Here is a 17,561-nt window from a genome sequence, read left to right as displayed (position 1 = left end):
TACCTATAGAAGATATGACATCATGGGAAATTAAGGATTAGAATATTATATGAAGATAGATGGCATTATTGATATCACTTAATCTAATGGATAAATTTATTTGGTTTTCTAAAATAAACTTTATATGGTACTGTTTTGCATACATTCAAAAAACTAAGAAAGATGTCAAAAGTATAATGCAATAGATAAATCCTGTCCATAGTGTTATCTAACTGATATACAGCTGAAAATCATATATATATATATATATATATATATATATATATATATATATATATATATATATATATAATATATGTATATATATATATATATATATATATATATATATATATATATATATATATATATATATAAATATATATATATATATATATATATATATATATATATATATATATATATATATGTTAATAAAACATATAAGATTTTTATTATAATAATGTTTAGTTATAATAAAACTTAAATATAATAAAATGAATTTAAATATAAATTTGATTTTTACCGCAAACTTAAGTTTATTTATTTTAAATATAAATAAAATATATAAAGTAAAAAAAAAATGCTAAATTTAAAAATTTCAAGATAAAAACACTCAGAACTACCCAACAAGAAAGCTCAATCCTTCTCAAGCAGTACCTTAAAAAGAAGTAAAATCTAGAAAGGACAATCTAACCCCTCCCTCCTTACCATAAACGCTGTAGTAAGAAAGTTTGTACTTTTCTATGCTAGTTTTTGCGTGTAATCCTACATGAATACATCAATTATTGTCTGTCCTGAGGCCATCATCCTTTGTACAAAAGTATTTGAAGAGCATGCTATCTTTCACGAATAAAATGTTAGAATTATCCATAATCATCGTATTTCTAAGCCCGAACACAATTAACGTTTTACATAGAAATAAAGACGAAAATGATGTAATTCCAGATGAGTTTGCTAGGGAAGCCAATTGAAAACATTTTTGTGATTGGGCTGTATTTTATCATATGTTAATTGAAGACGCTTTTTCACTGCAAAGGTCCTTGAGTCGGCCTAGTGGCAGCTGGGATCCAACCCTAGACTCTGCATATCCAAGCAAAGATCAATCTAGTGTGCCACCACTGGGCTAGATTATTTTTTTTTTCTGTTGCTACGTCATAGAAGAAAACGCACTGCGCAGGAACTGAAAATATTGCCACTGTCGTTAACTTAAATTTCTGAAAATATTCCAAATCTGTACCTATTTTATCAGGATGACACCTTAGATGATCTTTGAGCTTCGATGGTTTCAGAGTCATTGCTCACAACTTTGTTGCGTAAAAGGCATATGGGCAACCGTCTGTCTGCTTTTGATGGCAGAAAACCAAATTTTAAATAATCAACTCTGTATTGTCGACATTTCTTCTTGGATTCAGCCATGTTTCGTATCAATTACCAACCTACACATTAAAAAGACATTGTTTTAATAAATTTATGGTGGTCTTACTTAACAGGATATGGCTATTTGAACGAGAAAAGAAGTAAGGAAATTAATAAATTAATTATTGCAATGAAATTATCAAAGAACCGACAGCAAACTGATTCTTTATCTTAAAAGCAATAAATTGCTAAGATAAATAATAGAGTTTTATGAAAAAAATGAGCCAATTTCATTTTTTGTTTTTTTACGTGTAAAATAAATTGTTAAATAATAAATTAAAAGTATGGAGTTATAGCATACATGCAGGTGATTACCTACTTTTTCCGACACTGACAAACACAAACATCGATTAACTTTACTTTTCTTTTCAAAAATTCGGAAACAAATGAAAAACGTTTATCCTTAGCATTCGTATTTATATTGGTGAAAAATCAAACAAGTTTCTTGCAAGATTGCAAGCACATTCACCACAAGTCGTATTTCGTTCCTTTGCAAGTCTAAACAAGCGTTGCGGAAGGCGGTGACGGCAGCGGCAGTGCTTTGCAAGTCTTGACAGGTTGTAGTGAATATAAAATATGCCAGTTTTTTTATAAGTAACTGTCGCTGAGCTTCGTAAAATAATATCTTCCCATATCAATTGGTTAAATCAAGCCAACATTTTAGTTATTCACTACCTAACCAGATAAAATTTTGCGGACCCCCTTTTACTAATTGTGAACCCCCCATTTTTTTGTCACACCAACGTGGACCCCCATCAAGCTTCCCGTGCACCCCTGGGGGTCCACCTGGACCACATTGGGAATCATTGCTCTATGCAATGAAAACAAATCAGGGAAAAGGGACAAAGAATATGAACAGCTGCTTTTGCGTGACTAAATATATTTCAGAAATTTAAATTGTGTATAAGTGTTTGGAAAATATGGAAGTATTGAAAAATATTTGGCTCACCCATGGAGGTGCTCTTAAAATACGATTTTGAGTATGTCTTTCAGTGAGGTACATTTAGTATAGTTAGCCAAATGGTCTTGTAAAATATATTTTATTAAGTATTTTTTCTGTCATTTTAATTGCACGAATCCATGTTATTATGAATGTATGAAGTTAAGAATCAACAATTAGGGACCATGAAACTAAATAATTTATGATGTTGACTAAAAATAATTTTTTTGTTTAGGTCATTGCCTATAACAAGGTGCATAAAGCTATTAAAGTTATTTCTTTTCGTTTTTTTCCCCTAAAATCTCTCTAAAAACTGAGACCAAAAGAAATTGAGACCTAAAACCTGTGCCATTTAACTTTCATTTGGAAAACTACAGGTTTTATGACTGTCTTAGTTCTATGACTATCTGCCTTAGTTCTTCTGCGCTAGAAATGACGCTTGGACGGATAATAGATAGACTTATCTAGTAACAAATGAACTAACGTCATTTTTATTCAATCCTGATAAGGGGGTTAATGCCAGATTTGCCTCTCACTCAATCGGACTATCTGTCTTGGCTTTTTCTACAATTAGCCATGGCTTGATGCCTACAACTAATCGATTACCTAAACTCGTTACCGAAACTCGGTAACGAGAAAAAAAAGAGAAATCTCCGAGTCATGAGACAAACTCTAAAACTATACTTTATAACCAAAAAAGGGTGCTTGGTGTGTTTGAAGTGGACCAAACAAGGCCCTTGCCGGGAAATTGTCTCTGCTATGTTGTTTTTAAATTCCACGGGTCGTTATTATTAGTGCTCTAGTGACAGTGCTAAAAGTCAAATAACAAGTTTCTAGGAATTTCGACTTTTTTTTAATTAAACCTTTGCTCAGTTTCCTTCCCACCACCGTCATCTACTACATTATGACTTGGACCATAAACCGCCTCTAGTTTGGGTTGCATTACGGTGATAGAGTATTTTCGGACGCTAACTATGCCGATGACCTTGCTCTTGTATCCGATTCACCGTCGAAGCTCACAGAAGCCCTACAAATCCTTGCTGATGAAGCCTTAAAAATAGGGCTGTTGATTAATTGGCAGAAGACAAAAGTGATGTTTGTTGAACCCCGTAACTCGCCGCGTCCCCCGCCAGTCCTAATGGTCGGTGACGAACCAGCTGAGATTGTTGAGGAATTTGCATACCTTGGCTCTATTCTCTCAAATGGCGGATCAATCCCTAAAGATCTAATGCACCGAATTGCCAAAGCCTCATCAGTAGTGGGGAGACTAAGTGCCCTTTGGAGGAAACCTTCTATCAGCCGTAGGGCCAAGATATGCATATACAATGCTTCGGTGAGATCCGTGCTTCTTTACGGACCCGAAACTTGGCCAGCCACTCAGTCTGTGCTTAGCACCGTAAATATAGCCCAAACAAAACATCTTCGCCGCATTGAAGGACTATGCTGGCACGATTTTGTTAGCAACGAGATCCTCCTGGCGTTAACTGCTCAAACGCCCTTCTCAGTCCGACTCGCCCAACGGACACTACGCTGGTACGGACATCTCCTTCGCATGCCCCCCGACACTCTCGCACGAACGATTTTTGACTTTGATCCCGTGCTGCACGGTGGGAAACGCCCAAGAGGTCGTCCCCCAACCAGATGGAAGGACACGACAGGTGCCTTCTTAGTCATGGCAAATATTCAGAAAGATGTCCACATCCTTGCAAGAGACCGGTCCAAATGGAGGAACCATGTAGCATCACTCGACGGCGGAAGCATTTCGGCAGGAGTATTAAGTCAAGTAAGTCAAGTCAAGTCAGTTTCCTTGGTGTATTTGAAATGTCCCAAAAGAGGCTCTTGCTGGAATATTTTCCCCGCTAAGTTGTCTTTTAGATTCTACGTGTCGTTATTGCTAGTGCTCTAGTTTCGGCTTTTTTTTTTAGTTGAACCTTTCCTCAGTTTACTTTTCAACCGGATAATAAGACACAAGCTTCACTACTTTGTTGTTTGGTCATCCTGATAAGGGGGAAGACTAAATGAAAACTAAAGACTACAATGGTGATGAAAAAGAGCTTTTTACTCTCATGAAAACTAAAGCGCCACTATTCTACGTTTTTGGGTTTTACCTTGTTTTTCTAAGACCGGAAAAATTATAATGGCAAGAAATTGATCTGAAAAGCTTGTATCAACACTAATTATTCCTATTTATTGATTACATCAACTATGCCTTTATATCTTTTGTCAGATTCCCGTAACAGGGATCAGGAATGAATATTTGGGAACAATTTCTAATTTGTTTAATTGAGAATTAAAGAAACGGCCACTCAATATTGTGCCGTTCTATGTTATATGATACTACCAATGAATTCAATCCACTCAACATTATCTAAAAAATTACGTAATTATATTTTACTTTTAGTTTGCGTAACCGTGTGAGTGCAAGGGATAGCCTCCCGCCGCCTCCACCTCCTCCAAGTGACTTTAGTCAAAACCATATTAAGATGCCAAACTTTGACAATTCGGAATTGGACTTACCGCCGCCACCATCTCCCCCTCATGAAGAATTTGGAGAAAGAGAAATAGTACCACCAACGAGACCTGCTACTGAACCTCCTCCACCACCACCTCCTCCTCCAACTGCTAGTCCTCCACCTCCACCACCACTAATGTCAATGAAAAATCAAGTAAGATATTCTTTTTCATATATTTGTAGATAGTAATATCAAGTGAGTACAGTTCTTAAAGAAAGAGATGATGGCGATTGTTTACGTTGAAACTAGATGACGTATAGGCTTACATATTGCGTAATGAATTGCACTTCTAAGATGTATATTGTAAAATCTGTCATAAAAAAACATGTATTTAAAATGTGGTGAGTCTGTTTATGTTTAACCCCCACCCCTCTACTTAGTCTTGCTGAAGAAGTAGGATTTCCAATCTCATATTTCATTGAGTTTATAAATTGAACTTAATGCAACGTTATTGCGTCTACAGTGTTTATAGTTCTATGGGTCAAAATGTTTACTAGAATGGTGCTGACATCGGGCATGGTCAGGTGAGATAGAAGACAATTTATCCGTTGTTTAATATTAGAATCTCTTTCCGGGCAGTTAATTTAATTTCTTTAATTGTTTTGTACACATCTTGTCATGTAAAGGGCCTTAGATAAAGTACATATTGTCGTGCCCATACAAAAGGGTCCAACTAGCTAGTTGAATAATTGGTTGGCTCGTAGAATTTAACAGTACTGCGTTGGGACTTGAATTTCTTTTTTTTTTCTACTTTTAAGGATTCTGTAATTTGATTTTATGTACAATATACGAAATTGATGCCATGCCATTCAACTACAGACTACTTTTCACAGATTTCTCTTAGTTAAAGGATAAAAGGTAAAGGATACGGCATTAGACTTTACAGTCCGTACCGGTGGTGCTGATCTCCGTTTCTTGGCCCTTAATCCAGGAAGTGCAATGGGGGTTTGATTTCTCTTAGTTAGACCCTTAAACAAAAATTGTTTGGCGAAAAATTTAAAATCTATTTACGCTTTCTTTTAAAATGTTTGAAGCATCTGAAACACCCTTCCGTTTGGGACTCGACGATAATATGGGCACTATTACTCTCCAACTACTAAAGATAGCATGAACTACTATGGTTGACACTTGAACGATGGATGGAAGCTGAATTTCCTGTTTTGTATTAAGGTTTAAAACTAGGAATTATTTCCCTCTTACTGGATTTGACCCTTAAGTTTTACCCCCTTATCTAAGTTGATACAGAAGAAATTGCTGTCATCGGCATTATAAATATTCTTTGCTTTCATCAATGATCAGTTTTAATTGCCTTTACGTTTGCAAAGGGGATAGTGTTTTCCATGGCCGTTGCTGTTGTGTTGCTGTTGGGAGAAAAGAATTTGTAGCCACACAATAAAAGTTTTTTTAGCTCCATAAATTACTTGACAGCTCAAGTCAATTGTTGAAATCGTCATTTAGAGTTTTGTTTTCAGAAAATATTGCTCCTGATTGAACATCTATAATAACTGAGCAATACTTCAATTGGTTACAAAAACCTGAATGACACTAAACATACAAACATAGCCCAAGTCGATTTAAAAAAAGGAAGAAACAAAGGAAGGGGATGGAGGAAGAAGGAAAAATGGGGCTTAAGTTTCTAGCTTAAGTTTCTCGAAAATAGAAAACTAAGCGAAAAAAAAAAAAAAAAAAAAAATCATATATTACCCATGTCAAAAGATGCAACGGGTAGGGCCAGAATTTCGGCAATAAAACCATGCCGATTACTTCCGCCAGTTGTATGAACTCGAACACTCAGACTAGATAAATTTGATTTCCAAAATATATTTTCTTTGGTTAAATTCTTTGCCATCAGACGTGTTATATCTATACTAGTGAAGTTGTATATATCCCCATTATATAAACCAATGTTATCGAGTTCAGTCATATTTGCGTGATCTGTGTCGTTGACAAAACTGGATTGCAATATAAAAGGAAATTTAATTAACAATCATTTTTTTATATTATTAAAAAAAAATTATACCATGATGGTCCCAGATATAGCCTTTGTGAATCTATGTTAGCATTCCATAATCTTTGTCATTCGACAGTTAAACGCACTTTGAACAACCTTTACATGAGGAATAGGCTAAAAATATTGCCTTATTTTTCCTAGTTTACTGATTTAATGTCATTACACATTTAGTAATTATATAGTTTTTGATTATTTAGTGTACTGATGAAAATTTCATAGTTCATTTTCTGGATTGACTCTTGAAATATCAAAGACAGTGAAAATCAATTTGATTGTTTGAAACCGCCTAAGTGGAAACTTACACAACCATATATATCTTTAGGGCAAATATGGTACGTAATTTTTCGCGAAAAACGACCTATATATCTTGTTATTCATTTTATGGTAGTAGCAGGCGCTAAATAAATAAAAAAAAGTGCCAAAAAATCAGCAAAAACAATCTGAAAACTTCGACATCAAACAGCTTAAGAAGGTGTACTTACTTGTATCTGGAGCCGTATCAGGCTATTTCCCGCCTCATTTGGCATCTAAAACCCAGATGTTACATGTGAATTTGTTTAACCATAAGCTACCCAGACTTTGGAATTGATAGACTTTGGAAAGTTGTCATTGGGAATTAGTTCGTTTATTTATTTCCACAGTTCAACGTCGCAGCACTGATTCTGTCCTAAGAACTTCATAATTTCGAAATAGAAAAAATAAATTCTTAAAAAATTGCGGTTTAAAGTATTAAGACCTAAAACGGGTTTAGGTGGAAAATATTTTTGTTTTGATGTCCTTGGTTCTTTTAGGGGTGATTTAAAAATGACTCCTTTGTCAAAAGAGGTTGCCATTCTCAAATGTAGGCTGCCAATAGATGCTGCGAGTGTGTACTTGGCCTGTCACTGGGTATGTCAGAAAAACGATGCACCAACCAACATAGGATCTGTGTAGTTAATCAGATTGATTCTCTTCTCTGATAAACTGTACGGATGGGTAACCCTTTAGCATTTCAAACTCTTGGGGCTAATTCTATTCAAGACAATGGTTCTTCTTTCTTCTTTTTTTGGTGTTTGTATTTGTTTCTTTTTTTCAATCCACTCTTATTTTCGCAAGAGTGCTATATTAGGTTTAATATTGGAAACTGCTGATAGAAAAAAAAAGAAAAGAAAAAGACGAAGAAGAAGCTTGGATCGTACGAAAGTGGGGATTCAGTAAAAGATTAATGATTTGTATAATCTTTTTTTAGAGTTTTTTAAATCCGCATTTTTTTTTCAATCAGAGTCCTTATTTACAGAAAAATCCTTTACCTTGATGCTAGCAGCTTTGCATTAAAAATATATATATATATATTTTAATAGTTATGCAAAGTTTGCAAGCGTTCATATTCTTGTTTTTTTAAAAGAATATTTTATTTATAACGTTTTTTTGTAATTTATATTAAACAGGTTTCACATCCATCTTTAAAGTTCTAATTTTGGAATTTTTAGAATAATTACTGTTCATTTTTTTAAAGTTTCTCTGTACAAAGAGTTGGAGGATTAACTCATTGGGGAAAAAATGGAGGTGCAATTTTCATTTCAAGTCACAGTGAAAAGTATTGACTCATTTTATTTTATAGCCTCCATCTCCCCCTCCTCCACCAGGGGAAGGCTCTCTTGCAATATCGCCAGTCAAGTCGCCAACTTTAATACAGCCAAAACCGAAGCAAACACTGCCTCGTATAGACGACGCTCGAAGTGGTCTACTCAGAGCAATTAGAGAAGGTACTTTTTATTTACTCTCTTAGCAGAAAAGAAATCTTTCTTTACTTTATTTTCTTTTGAATCCTGTCATTATTCTGTTAAAATTAAAAAAAAGGAAAAAAATAGGTGTTTGAAGATAGAGGATATCGTACAATAAATTGTTTATTCTCCTGCCGTTTGAGCCTTTTCATTCATCAAATCTCTCAATTAATGACCTAATTTTCAGTTTAATAATGGGTTATTCTTGCTGTAATGCTTCAGAAATGCTAAACGTATTTGCATAGTAAAAAGCAGCTAGAACCGTTAAATAAAAAACTACTAGAAGTTGAATCCAATTATACCCTGAAAAGATATCCTTTGGAGTTCTATTATTCTACTTATGAATATATATAAAAAACAACTCCACTTTCAGCTACTACTATTGCGAACTCGCCACAGCGTTAGGCTGCCTAAGATTGATGACTTCCCAAGGAATTAGCATATATGAAATTGATCTTCAGAATAATCTAGCAACACATTCTCTTTCAAATCCTATCTGAGGTACAAAATTCAGGCTTCGGAATAATCCCTCTTGCATGCATTTTCTTTACTATTTGTGGATGGTTGTGTGGGATATTCGGATAATATTGTCTCCTTGATAGGGTGATTCTTCTCACTTGTATGTTTTTTTACGCTGTCTATTTTTTTTTTAATCTTGTATCTTCTCTCCAATTTCTTGTTAATTCTAATTTATGTTGCAAAACTAACATCCAAGTGGACAAACTAAGAGTTCCCACCTCGTCTCTGGTATTTACATTCAATCTAAGTTCAATTTCGTCTGTGATATCTTCGCTTCGAACGGCTGTTGTATATTTCTCTTTTTTGGCAAGGACATACATAGGAATGTGTAATATTCTTACCTCTCCCCTTCTAAAAAAGAAGGGTTCGTTTTTTTAGTGCAAAGTGTAAGAAAAATGGAGTTAAGCTATATATATATATATATATATATATATATCCACGACTGCTAACTGTCCCGACATCCCAAAAGTTAATTTACATTTTTGCTCCTAATCTGTTGATAACGTTGTATTTATTGCGAACAGATAAAATATTTCCGCCCAATGTTTAAAGAGATCCTTAAATCTTACAGTTTCCTGAGATTCGGACGAATTCCTTTGCCGCTTGTTGATAGAAATTGTGCTAAACAGAAAAATAGCCTAGCTGTACATAATTTCACTGTGAGAAATATTTGTAAATCTCTTATTTCTCTTGGGATATGTTTAAGAAAAATGAGAGTATAGATTTACCCTATTTGCGAAAAGTCTGTGCGAATGTTGGGGTATATTAAGAAGACAGACAGACCTAAAATAAGATATTGCCCAAAGATTGTAAATACCTCAAGAGGATATGTGTTTTTGGATCCCGGTGTACAAAAATAGTTTATGGATAGGGATAACAATTCTTTTGTATCCTTATTTTATTCACTTGTCTATGAGCGTAGTCCCAGTTGCTGTTTTCAAGAGACCATTCTCACGGAACGACTGGTTACTGATTTTAATTCATACTACTAGAGAGAAGGTGTTACATACGCATCAGTATATATATATATATATATATATATATATATATATATATATATATATATATATATATATATATATATATTGCTCTGTGTTATAGTGTGTTCATTGTCACCATTAATTTATCGCAGTGAGCGTTGCTTAGTAATACTTTTGATGTATTAATATGAGAATAATGCTACTGTTTGTTTACGAAAATATAATTGCTGATTCTCACCCTAATTCTAATATTAATTGGAAACTCTGAGATCTACTCCTCGGCAACAGGGAATACTCTGGAATGCTACTATTTATGCTTTGACGGATAAGGACTTCAATAGTATGGCTCTTGTCTTAAAAAAAGAAAGAACGGACAAATCAAATGTTTAATTTGGGGATATTTACTTTACTCGTTCAAACGTGATTTTTGGAAGGCTTACTGCACCTATCAAGTCAGTAATTACTAAATTGAAAGCTCGAGGGGCCAAGAATAAATGTAAGGGTTCGGAAAACTGGAGAGAGTGTCAAGTTTTGCAGCAGAATTAAGCCATAATCATATTAGTGTAGGTGGAAGAGGGAAACATTGCCTGATTGCTGTTTTATTGCTCAAAAACCTTATCAAAAATTGCTGGATTTCATGAAAAAATATTAAGTAGATTTTGGTTACGAATTTTTGTTGTTCCATCATAAAGGTGGATTCTTTTCAAAACCTCAAATTTCTGATAAAATCAGTATCAAAATCGATAAAACGGAAGCAGTGTTTCTGTTCTTTCTTCTAGTTGGATCAATTTTTGGAAACTGAACAGTTTCTTAAGCATGTTTTTTGCCATTATTACACGAAAAACTCAAAAGAAATATTTTAGCCAGTAACTATGAGGAAATTTTATTGTGTCTGGATCTAAAATATTATCGAAACAATTTTAATACGTAAATGCAATACTTTTACGATGACGTTTTTTTCTTTTTTTTTTGCTTGAATACTCAGAGGTAAACGCCATTTTTGTAACGAATCCAGGAATTCTTTTTTCCAACCGTTGTGGTGCCATAAGCCATGTATGAGAACATGCTTCTAGTATCAGCAATTACATTTCTTTCTCGAGTACAAGTGGTAAGCCTGTGCAACCAATAAGAACTCTCCAACCGCAAGATCGTTTCACATCGCATAGTCGGTGACCGTTTTGTTTATCCTGCTCAATTTGGGAACTGATAACATTGTTTCTTCTGTTTATAAGCTGAACGAATATATCAGTTGCTTGCTTTAGCTATGTACTATTTCTTTTATTTATAAGGTCTAATATACATACATATGTATATGCTTCACTCGGCCAATATCTTAAGCAATTCAAGCATTCATCGCTAGTGAAAGGCCCTCATTTCGCAAGGGGGTGGAAGCTTAGGCCGTTGCAAATGGATTACAACATTTTGACAGGAATTTTACAAATTTTTCTTCTCACTTTATTTACAAAAACAAAAAAATTGATCAGCCGATGGTTCTTTTTGTGTACAGCATACACAAATGTATAATGTTTGGTCTTTCGTATATAAAGAAGAGAACAGAAAATGTATATTTATGCATATGCCTTGTGATAAATATAATCTTAGGGCTAATTTTTTTTATGCGTCACTCAACTTTTTTTTCATGAAGGGTTTTGCTTCAACCACCATGAAATAGAGAACTAAGAAGTGTAATTGTTATTAAATGCATGGTGTTAATTAGTGTACTATGAAGTTGTAGCTAAAAATTGTATTATAGGGATATCACTTAGAAAAGTTGAAGAACAAAAGATTAAATCAAGAGAGAGTGAACCCAGCACAAATGGTCTACATGATGTTGCCTCAATTTTGGCTCGGCGTGTAGCTATTGAATTTTCGGACACGGAATCGGACAGTGACAGTTCCGGTGAATGGGGTGATGAAACGGAAGCTTAATTTCGGAACAATTAAATTTAGAGCCCCTTCTTGTTTAGCTCTGATCTTGAAGGAATGTACAAAAGTTTTGAAATCAAGTGATGAGTTGGAATGCTTGATGCTTTAGTCGTGTCCGTTTTATTGACCTAATGAAATATATTCATTCCATGTGTTTTGCTTGATGTTCTGCAGTAATCTGTTTTTTACTCTGTTTCTACTATGAAATGGTAATATCAACATCCAAAATTAATGCTTTGTTTTTGTTGCTTTTGAAAACAAAAAGAACTTGAATTTTTTATGTATATGTACCTATTTGTTCAGTTGAGTTTCCATAATTTTTGCCGTGTTTTGTTTGTTATAAATCTTTCACTTCATGCCTAGTCTGTTCAACAGCCGAACTACTCAGAAGCCAAATTTATCAGTAAGGTCCATGAAACAATTATCAGGGAAAGCTTAAACTGAAGATCCATCCTGGTTTGATTTTTTACTTAAACTTTTAAGCCCATTCCCGTATTTTGGTAGTAATTCCTATTTTTAGTTCATTTCTTTATGATATCTAAAGTTAAAAAACGAACAACGATTTATTGCTCCGATAATTTTCAACAGCAAGTATATATATATATATATATATATATATATATATATATATATATATATATATATATATATATATATATATACACGAATATATATATATACACGAATATATACAGATATTGAAGTCATATCGATACGATTTACAAAGGGTTGGGCCCTTTGCAATCCATTTCGAAAAATTGCATTTCTTCGAACTAAAAAATGTTGATATCTTCGCTTCGAACGGCTGTTGTATATTTCTCTTTTTGGCAAGGACATACATAGGAATGTGTGATATTCTTACCCCTCCCCTTCTAAAAAAGAAGGGTTCGTTTTTTTAGTGCAAAGTGTAAGAAAAATGGAGTTAAGCTATATATATATATATATATATATATATATATATATATATATATATATATATATATATATATATATATATATATATATATATATATATATATATATATATATATATATATATATATATATATCCACGACTGCTAGCTGTCCCGACATCCTAAAAGTTAATTTACATTTTTGCTCCTAATCTGTTGATAACGTTGCATTTATTGCGAACAGATAAAATATTTCCGCCCAATGTTTAAAGAGGGCGGAAATCTTACAGTCCTTAATCCTTAATTCCAATCCTTAAATCTTACAGTTTCCTGAGATTCGGACGAATTCCTTTGCCGCTTGTTGATAGAAATTGTGCTAAACAGCAAAATAGCCTAGCTGTACATAATTTCACTGTGAGAAATATTTGTAAATCTCTTATTTCTCTTGGGATATGTTTAAGAAAAATGAGAGTATAGATTTACCCTATTTGCGAAAAGTCTGTGCGAATGCTGGGGTATATTAAGAAGACAGACAGACCTAAAATAAGATATTGCCCAAAGATTGTAAATACCTCAAGAGGATATGTGTTTTTGGATCCCAGTGTACAAAAATAGTTTATGGATAGGGATAACAATTCTTTCGTATCCTTATTTTATTCTCTTGTCTATGAGCGTAGTCCCAGTTGCTGTTTTCAAGAGGCCATTCTCACGGAACGACTGGTTACTGATTTTATTTCATACTACTAGAGAGAAGGTGTTACATACGCATCAGTACTTGTCCCTTCAATGCAATTTTTGTTGTTGACAACAAACGAGATTAATAGTTGGTTGGTCAGTTTGCGTGGAAACTTTGTCAGGTGCTACTACTTTTTTCTTATATTAAATGCTAGAGTAAAAAAATTCTCGAAAAAAAATCTTCACTTACTTGGTGTGTCTATTTATTCGACTATATGGCTATTAATAGCTGACTGATTCTGAGCGCTAAACGATTCGATTTCAATCAATCAAATCGATTAAGATCATCAGTTTAACTATGGGGAAATTTCGAAAAAGTTGCATTCTTGTTTTTGATTTCAATGGTCCAGTCATTTTGCGACAAAATGCTCTGGATTTGTTTTAACGTTTGAGCATGTATTAAAGTTTATTTCAGTGCTGGCTTCTCAGAATGATCGTTGAATATTTAATTGCCAAAATATTTATTTTTTTCGGCATTAGCACTCATTGCTAGGGACTATCCTTTTGGAACTGTAAATTTAAGAGTCAGTCAATTGCTTTGACTCTTAAATAAAAATTGGACTTGATTGGTATGGCTTCTGAGTGGCTCAATTGAGAGAGAAGAAGTTTTAGCAGTTACAAAATTGCTGATCTTGGATTATCTCTCAGCACAAAGCTTTAAAACGTATTTGTGCGTTGCTATTGTTCTTAACAGCTCAATTTCTCTCAGAAGTGGTGCAAAGATTCAGTATTAAGTTTTCGTTTGTTCTTTTATGTAGATAGGTATACTTATAGATTTACAAGCATTTAAATGTTTTAAATTTGAAAGTTGCTTTAATGATTTACAAGGACGCATATCAAGGACATAGTCAGTGTCTAATATGTGTTCTTGTTATTTACTCTGTTGCCCTTTGTTTTGTGTATTTGATTGATTGACCACCCACAAACAGAATACATTTAAAAAGTTATGTTGTATCTAGCTTTCCTTTATTGTCAGGCGTGTGTGCAAGGGGGGTAGGGGGTGGGGTTGGCTAAATCCTTTCCCTTGAAGTAAAATGTGATTTTTTCCGTATTTCCTTTATTTTTCGGATCATTTGTCTGTTTGTAGAGGGGAGGGGGGGGGGCTTGTGCACTTGTACCGCTTCCCTCACTCCAAAACCAATGCCTGTGACAGTACCAATTCTTCAATCAACATTTATACTAAACTCATTTGCAATTATATTAAGGAACAATAGATGCAATAGAATTTTTGTTTCTTTTTACATGACCTTTGAAAATCCTTGTGCTTGTGAATAATATTTGTTTTGAGGAATTGCGCATTGAAAACTGCTTTGTTATATAACAAAACAAGATGCACATTGTATATTCAATATCTAAAAACCGAAAATGAGAGATTTAGAGACTTCGCAGAGATCACTTGTCGATGCAGTTTGGGTACGGTAATCGGAAATGCTTTATGTAGATTTTTTCCTTTAGCCAAGGTTTACATGCCACCTAGTTCAACTATAAGCTTGTTCGACTGGAATGATCTATTTATTCCAGTATCTAGCTCATATTTTAAAATACATTCATATTTCGGTTGGAGTTTGGGATGGGAGTTGAGTAGATTATTCCGAGAAGAGCTCAGAAATATAAAATTCATTGCTAATTCAAAATTCACTTAATAAAAATAACTTTCATAATTTTCGCCTTGGCTGCAACTAAATTACGATTGATTAAATACACTGATAAAAAAAAGGTCGATAAACAAAAAAGTTGGTGAAACGATGGATGTGACGTCTCAATGGTTCGATTTTTTTACTGCTTCGGGTAGGCAGACACTTTGTACAAGGAGTTGACAACAACGACCGATGCTTTTGACTCGGAAGTAGTGAGTGTCCAAACTTGAGGATAAATTCGTATCTGTGCTCACGGAAAGAAAGCAGTTCTGGCACATTAAAAGGGATGTATCTTGTTAATAAGCAACATTAATTTTATTTTGGTATTTTTATGCCAGCTAAGTCTTGTCGGGAACCTTACTCACCTTTAAGATCTGAATAGGTGAAATACAAAGCTTTTCATACCCCGTTGGAATAACTTAGTGAATATCGGTATTTGGCAAAAAACGGACAAAAAGCGCCCTTTTTTTATACAAAAGTAAATTCAACAAATAATTGAACTGTTTTCTTTATTGATTCTACCATAAGTACGCAGTTGAATGAGAATTTAAACCTTGAAATTAAGAAATTGACCATAGTAGCTGGGACTAAGGAGGACCAATAACCAACACATTGTCCGCAGGACGCAAGGTCGTTACTAATGAATGCATGGTTTCAAAAAAAAACATGCAGCACCTATTTAAAAGAACAGTCTATTAAAATAAATGAAAATAGAAAATGATAATTAGCTGTCAATCAGGGCTCATCAGATAGATAATTTTCAACCATGGCTATATCCAGGAGGAGGGCTAAGGGTTTGAATATCCCCCCCTTCTTTCTAAATTTTTCTCCGATTCGTAAGAACGTAACAAAATGCATATGAACAGATTTCTGTTTTGTTTTTAAAGTTTTTGTAGTCCCCCTTTCCCCCTTGGACAAAAATCATGGATATTGCCGTGCTATCAGCCTATATTGATTTCGGTGTTGTGAATAATTCGTTGTTCACAAGTGAGATGTATCAGTTTCTATATGTAGATTTGCAGTTTTGAGGAGAAAAAAGGTATTCATTTTTGGATCTTTTTCATGTTTCATGCATAATTAAATTGCAGTATATAATTATATCAATTATACTAGTTCTAGAGTTATTGCAGTATTTCATGGTGAAAGTATAAGGTTTGTTTTGTGAATTTTTGTAAAATGAACATAGAGACTTTTTTCTATTGGGTAAAATAAAAAAGTTGTATGTTAAAATTTTAGGATTAGTCAAAACATTTAGAGCATGAAACATTTGCCAAAGAATATAGGACTTAACGGTATTATCCTTTATCATTCTGTAATTTTAAAAGGGATTAGAGATTAGTACTCCGTACTGTAGTATTATTAGCAAGACTGAAATCCTAAATGGAAAACCGAACAGTGATTTTAGTTATTATGTAAAACGTGTCATGTTATTCTGAGAACTAATTGCTAAGCACAAATATCTTATTTGCCCAAGTTTTGTTCATGTTTTTGTTTGTTGTTGTTTTTTTCCTCTTTTGTGTCATCTTTTTTCCACTGTTATTTACCTTGTATATATTATACATATATGTTTGCACTAGTCATTGTATGTAAATACTACTCTTGTCCTTCTTCAAGAATTGAAATAAATTTCCTTTACTTCAAGTTGTGTGGTGTGTTTTGACATTTTTGAATATCTGAAAGCTTCATTTGTGCAACTTATGCTACTTCAAGTAATTACTAGTTGTAGATTTTGTATTCTATTGCATAAAACATGTCCTTTATGTATACTTTTTTTTCCACTTGTCTTCATTCAATAGTTACTTTCTTCAGATTTAAATACAGTGGTTTGCAAAAATTCTGATCACATTTGTACTCCACTTTTGTTCTAGGCTTCTGGGTCATCCTCATGAGACGGCCTACCTTGCATCTGCAGAAACTAAATTCTCATTCACACCCAAAGTTTCACAATCAACTAAACCTAACCAACATTGTATTAAATAATTAAAGTTAACTAGAATTAGAATAAATTTGGATTAAAATTAGAAATAAATTCAAGATTCGAACTAGTAATGATTATCAAAAATTTCAAGGTGGTCCTTAGGAATTTCTTTCTCTTGGATATCGTTAATCTTGCTTTGAATGTTCATCTTGACGGATCTAAATAAGGAAGGGAGTAAATTATGTAGTTTTATTATAGTTATTATAAAGTTCCAGTTGTGTAGTTTTATAATTTTATATATTTACAAAATACACTTTTCACATCGCTG

At 33.5% G+C, this 17,561-nt stretch overlaps 1 protein-coding gene across 2 annotated transcripts in view; it reads left to right on the top strand.

Annotated features, from left to right (window-relative positions):
- LOC136041612 (actin-binding protein WASF3-like) overlaps window positions 1–16,956 on the top strand; it is a 60,956-nt gene extending 44,000 nt beyond the window's left edge. For both annotated transcript variants that reach the window (XM_065726321.1, XM_065726322.1), the window contains exons 8-10: window positions 4,740–5,004; window positions 8,463–8,607; window positions 11,878–16,956. In XM_065726321.1, coding sequence (XP_065582393.1) covers window positions 4,740–5,004; window positions 8,463–8,607; window positions 11,878–12,053 — 586 coding nt within the window. In that variant the 3' untranslated portion in view covers window positions 12,054–16,956. The remainder of the gene's footprint in view (window positions 1–4,739; window positions 5,005–8,462; window positions 8,608–11,877) is intronic.
- Window positions 16,957–17,561: the final 605 nt, after the last annotated feature.

Source organism: Artemia franciscana, chromosome 2 (assembly GCF_032884065.1).
Source record: "Artemia franciscana chromosome 2, ASM3288406v1, whole genome shotgun sequence".
NCBI lineage: Eukaryota > Metazoa > Arthropoda > Branchiopoda > Anostraca > Artemiidae > Artemia > Artemia franciscana.
The sequence above is the reverse complement of the archived record's forward strand: the minus strand, read 5'-3'. Positions and strand labels throughout refer to the sequence as shown.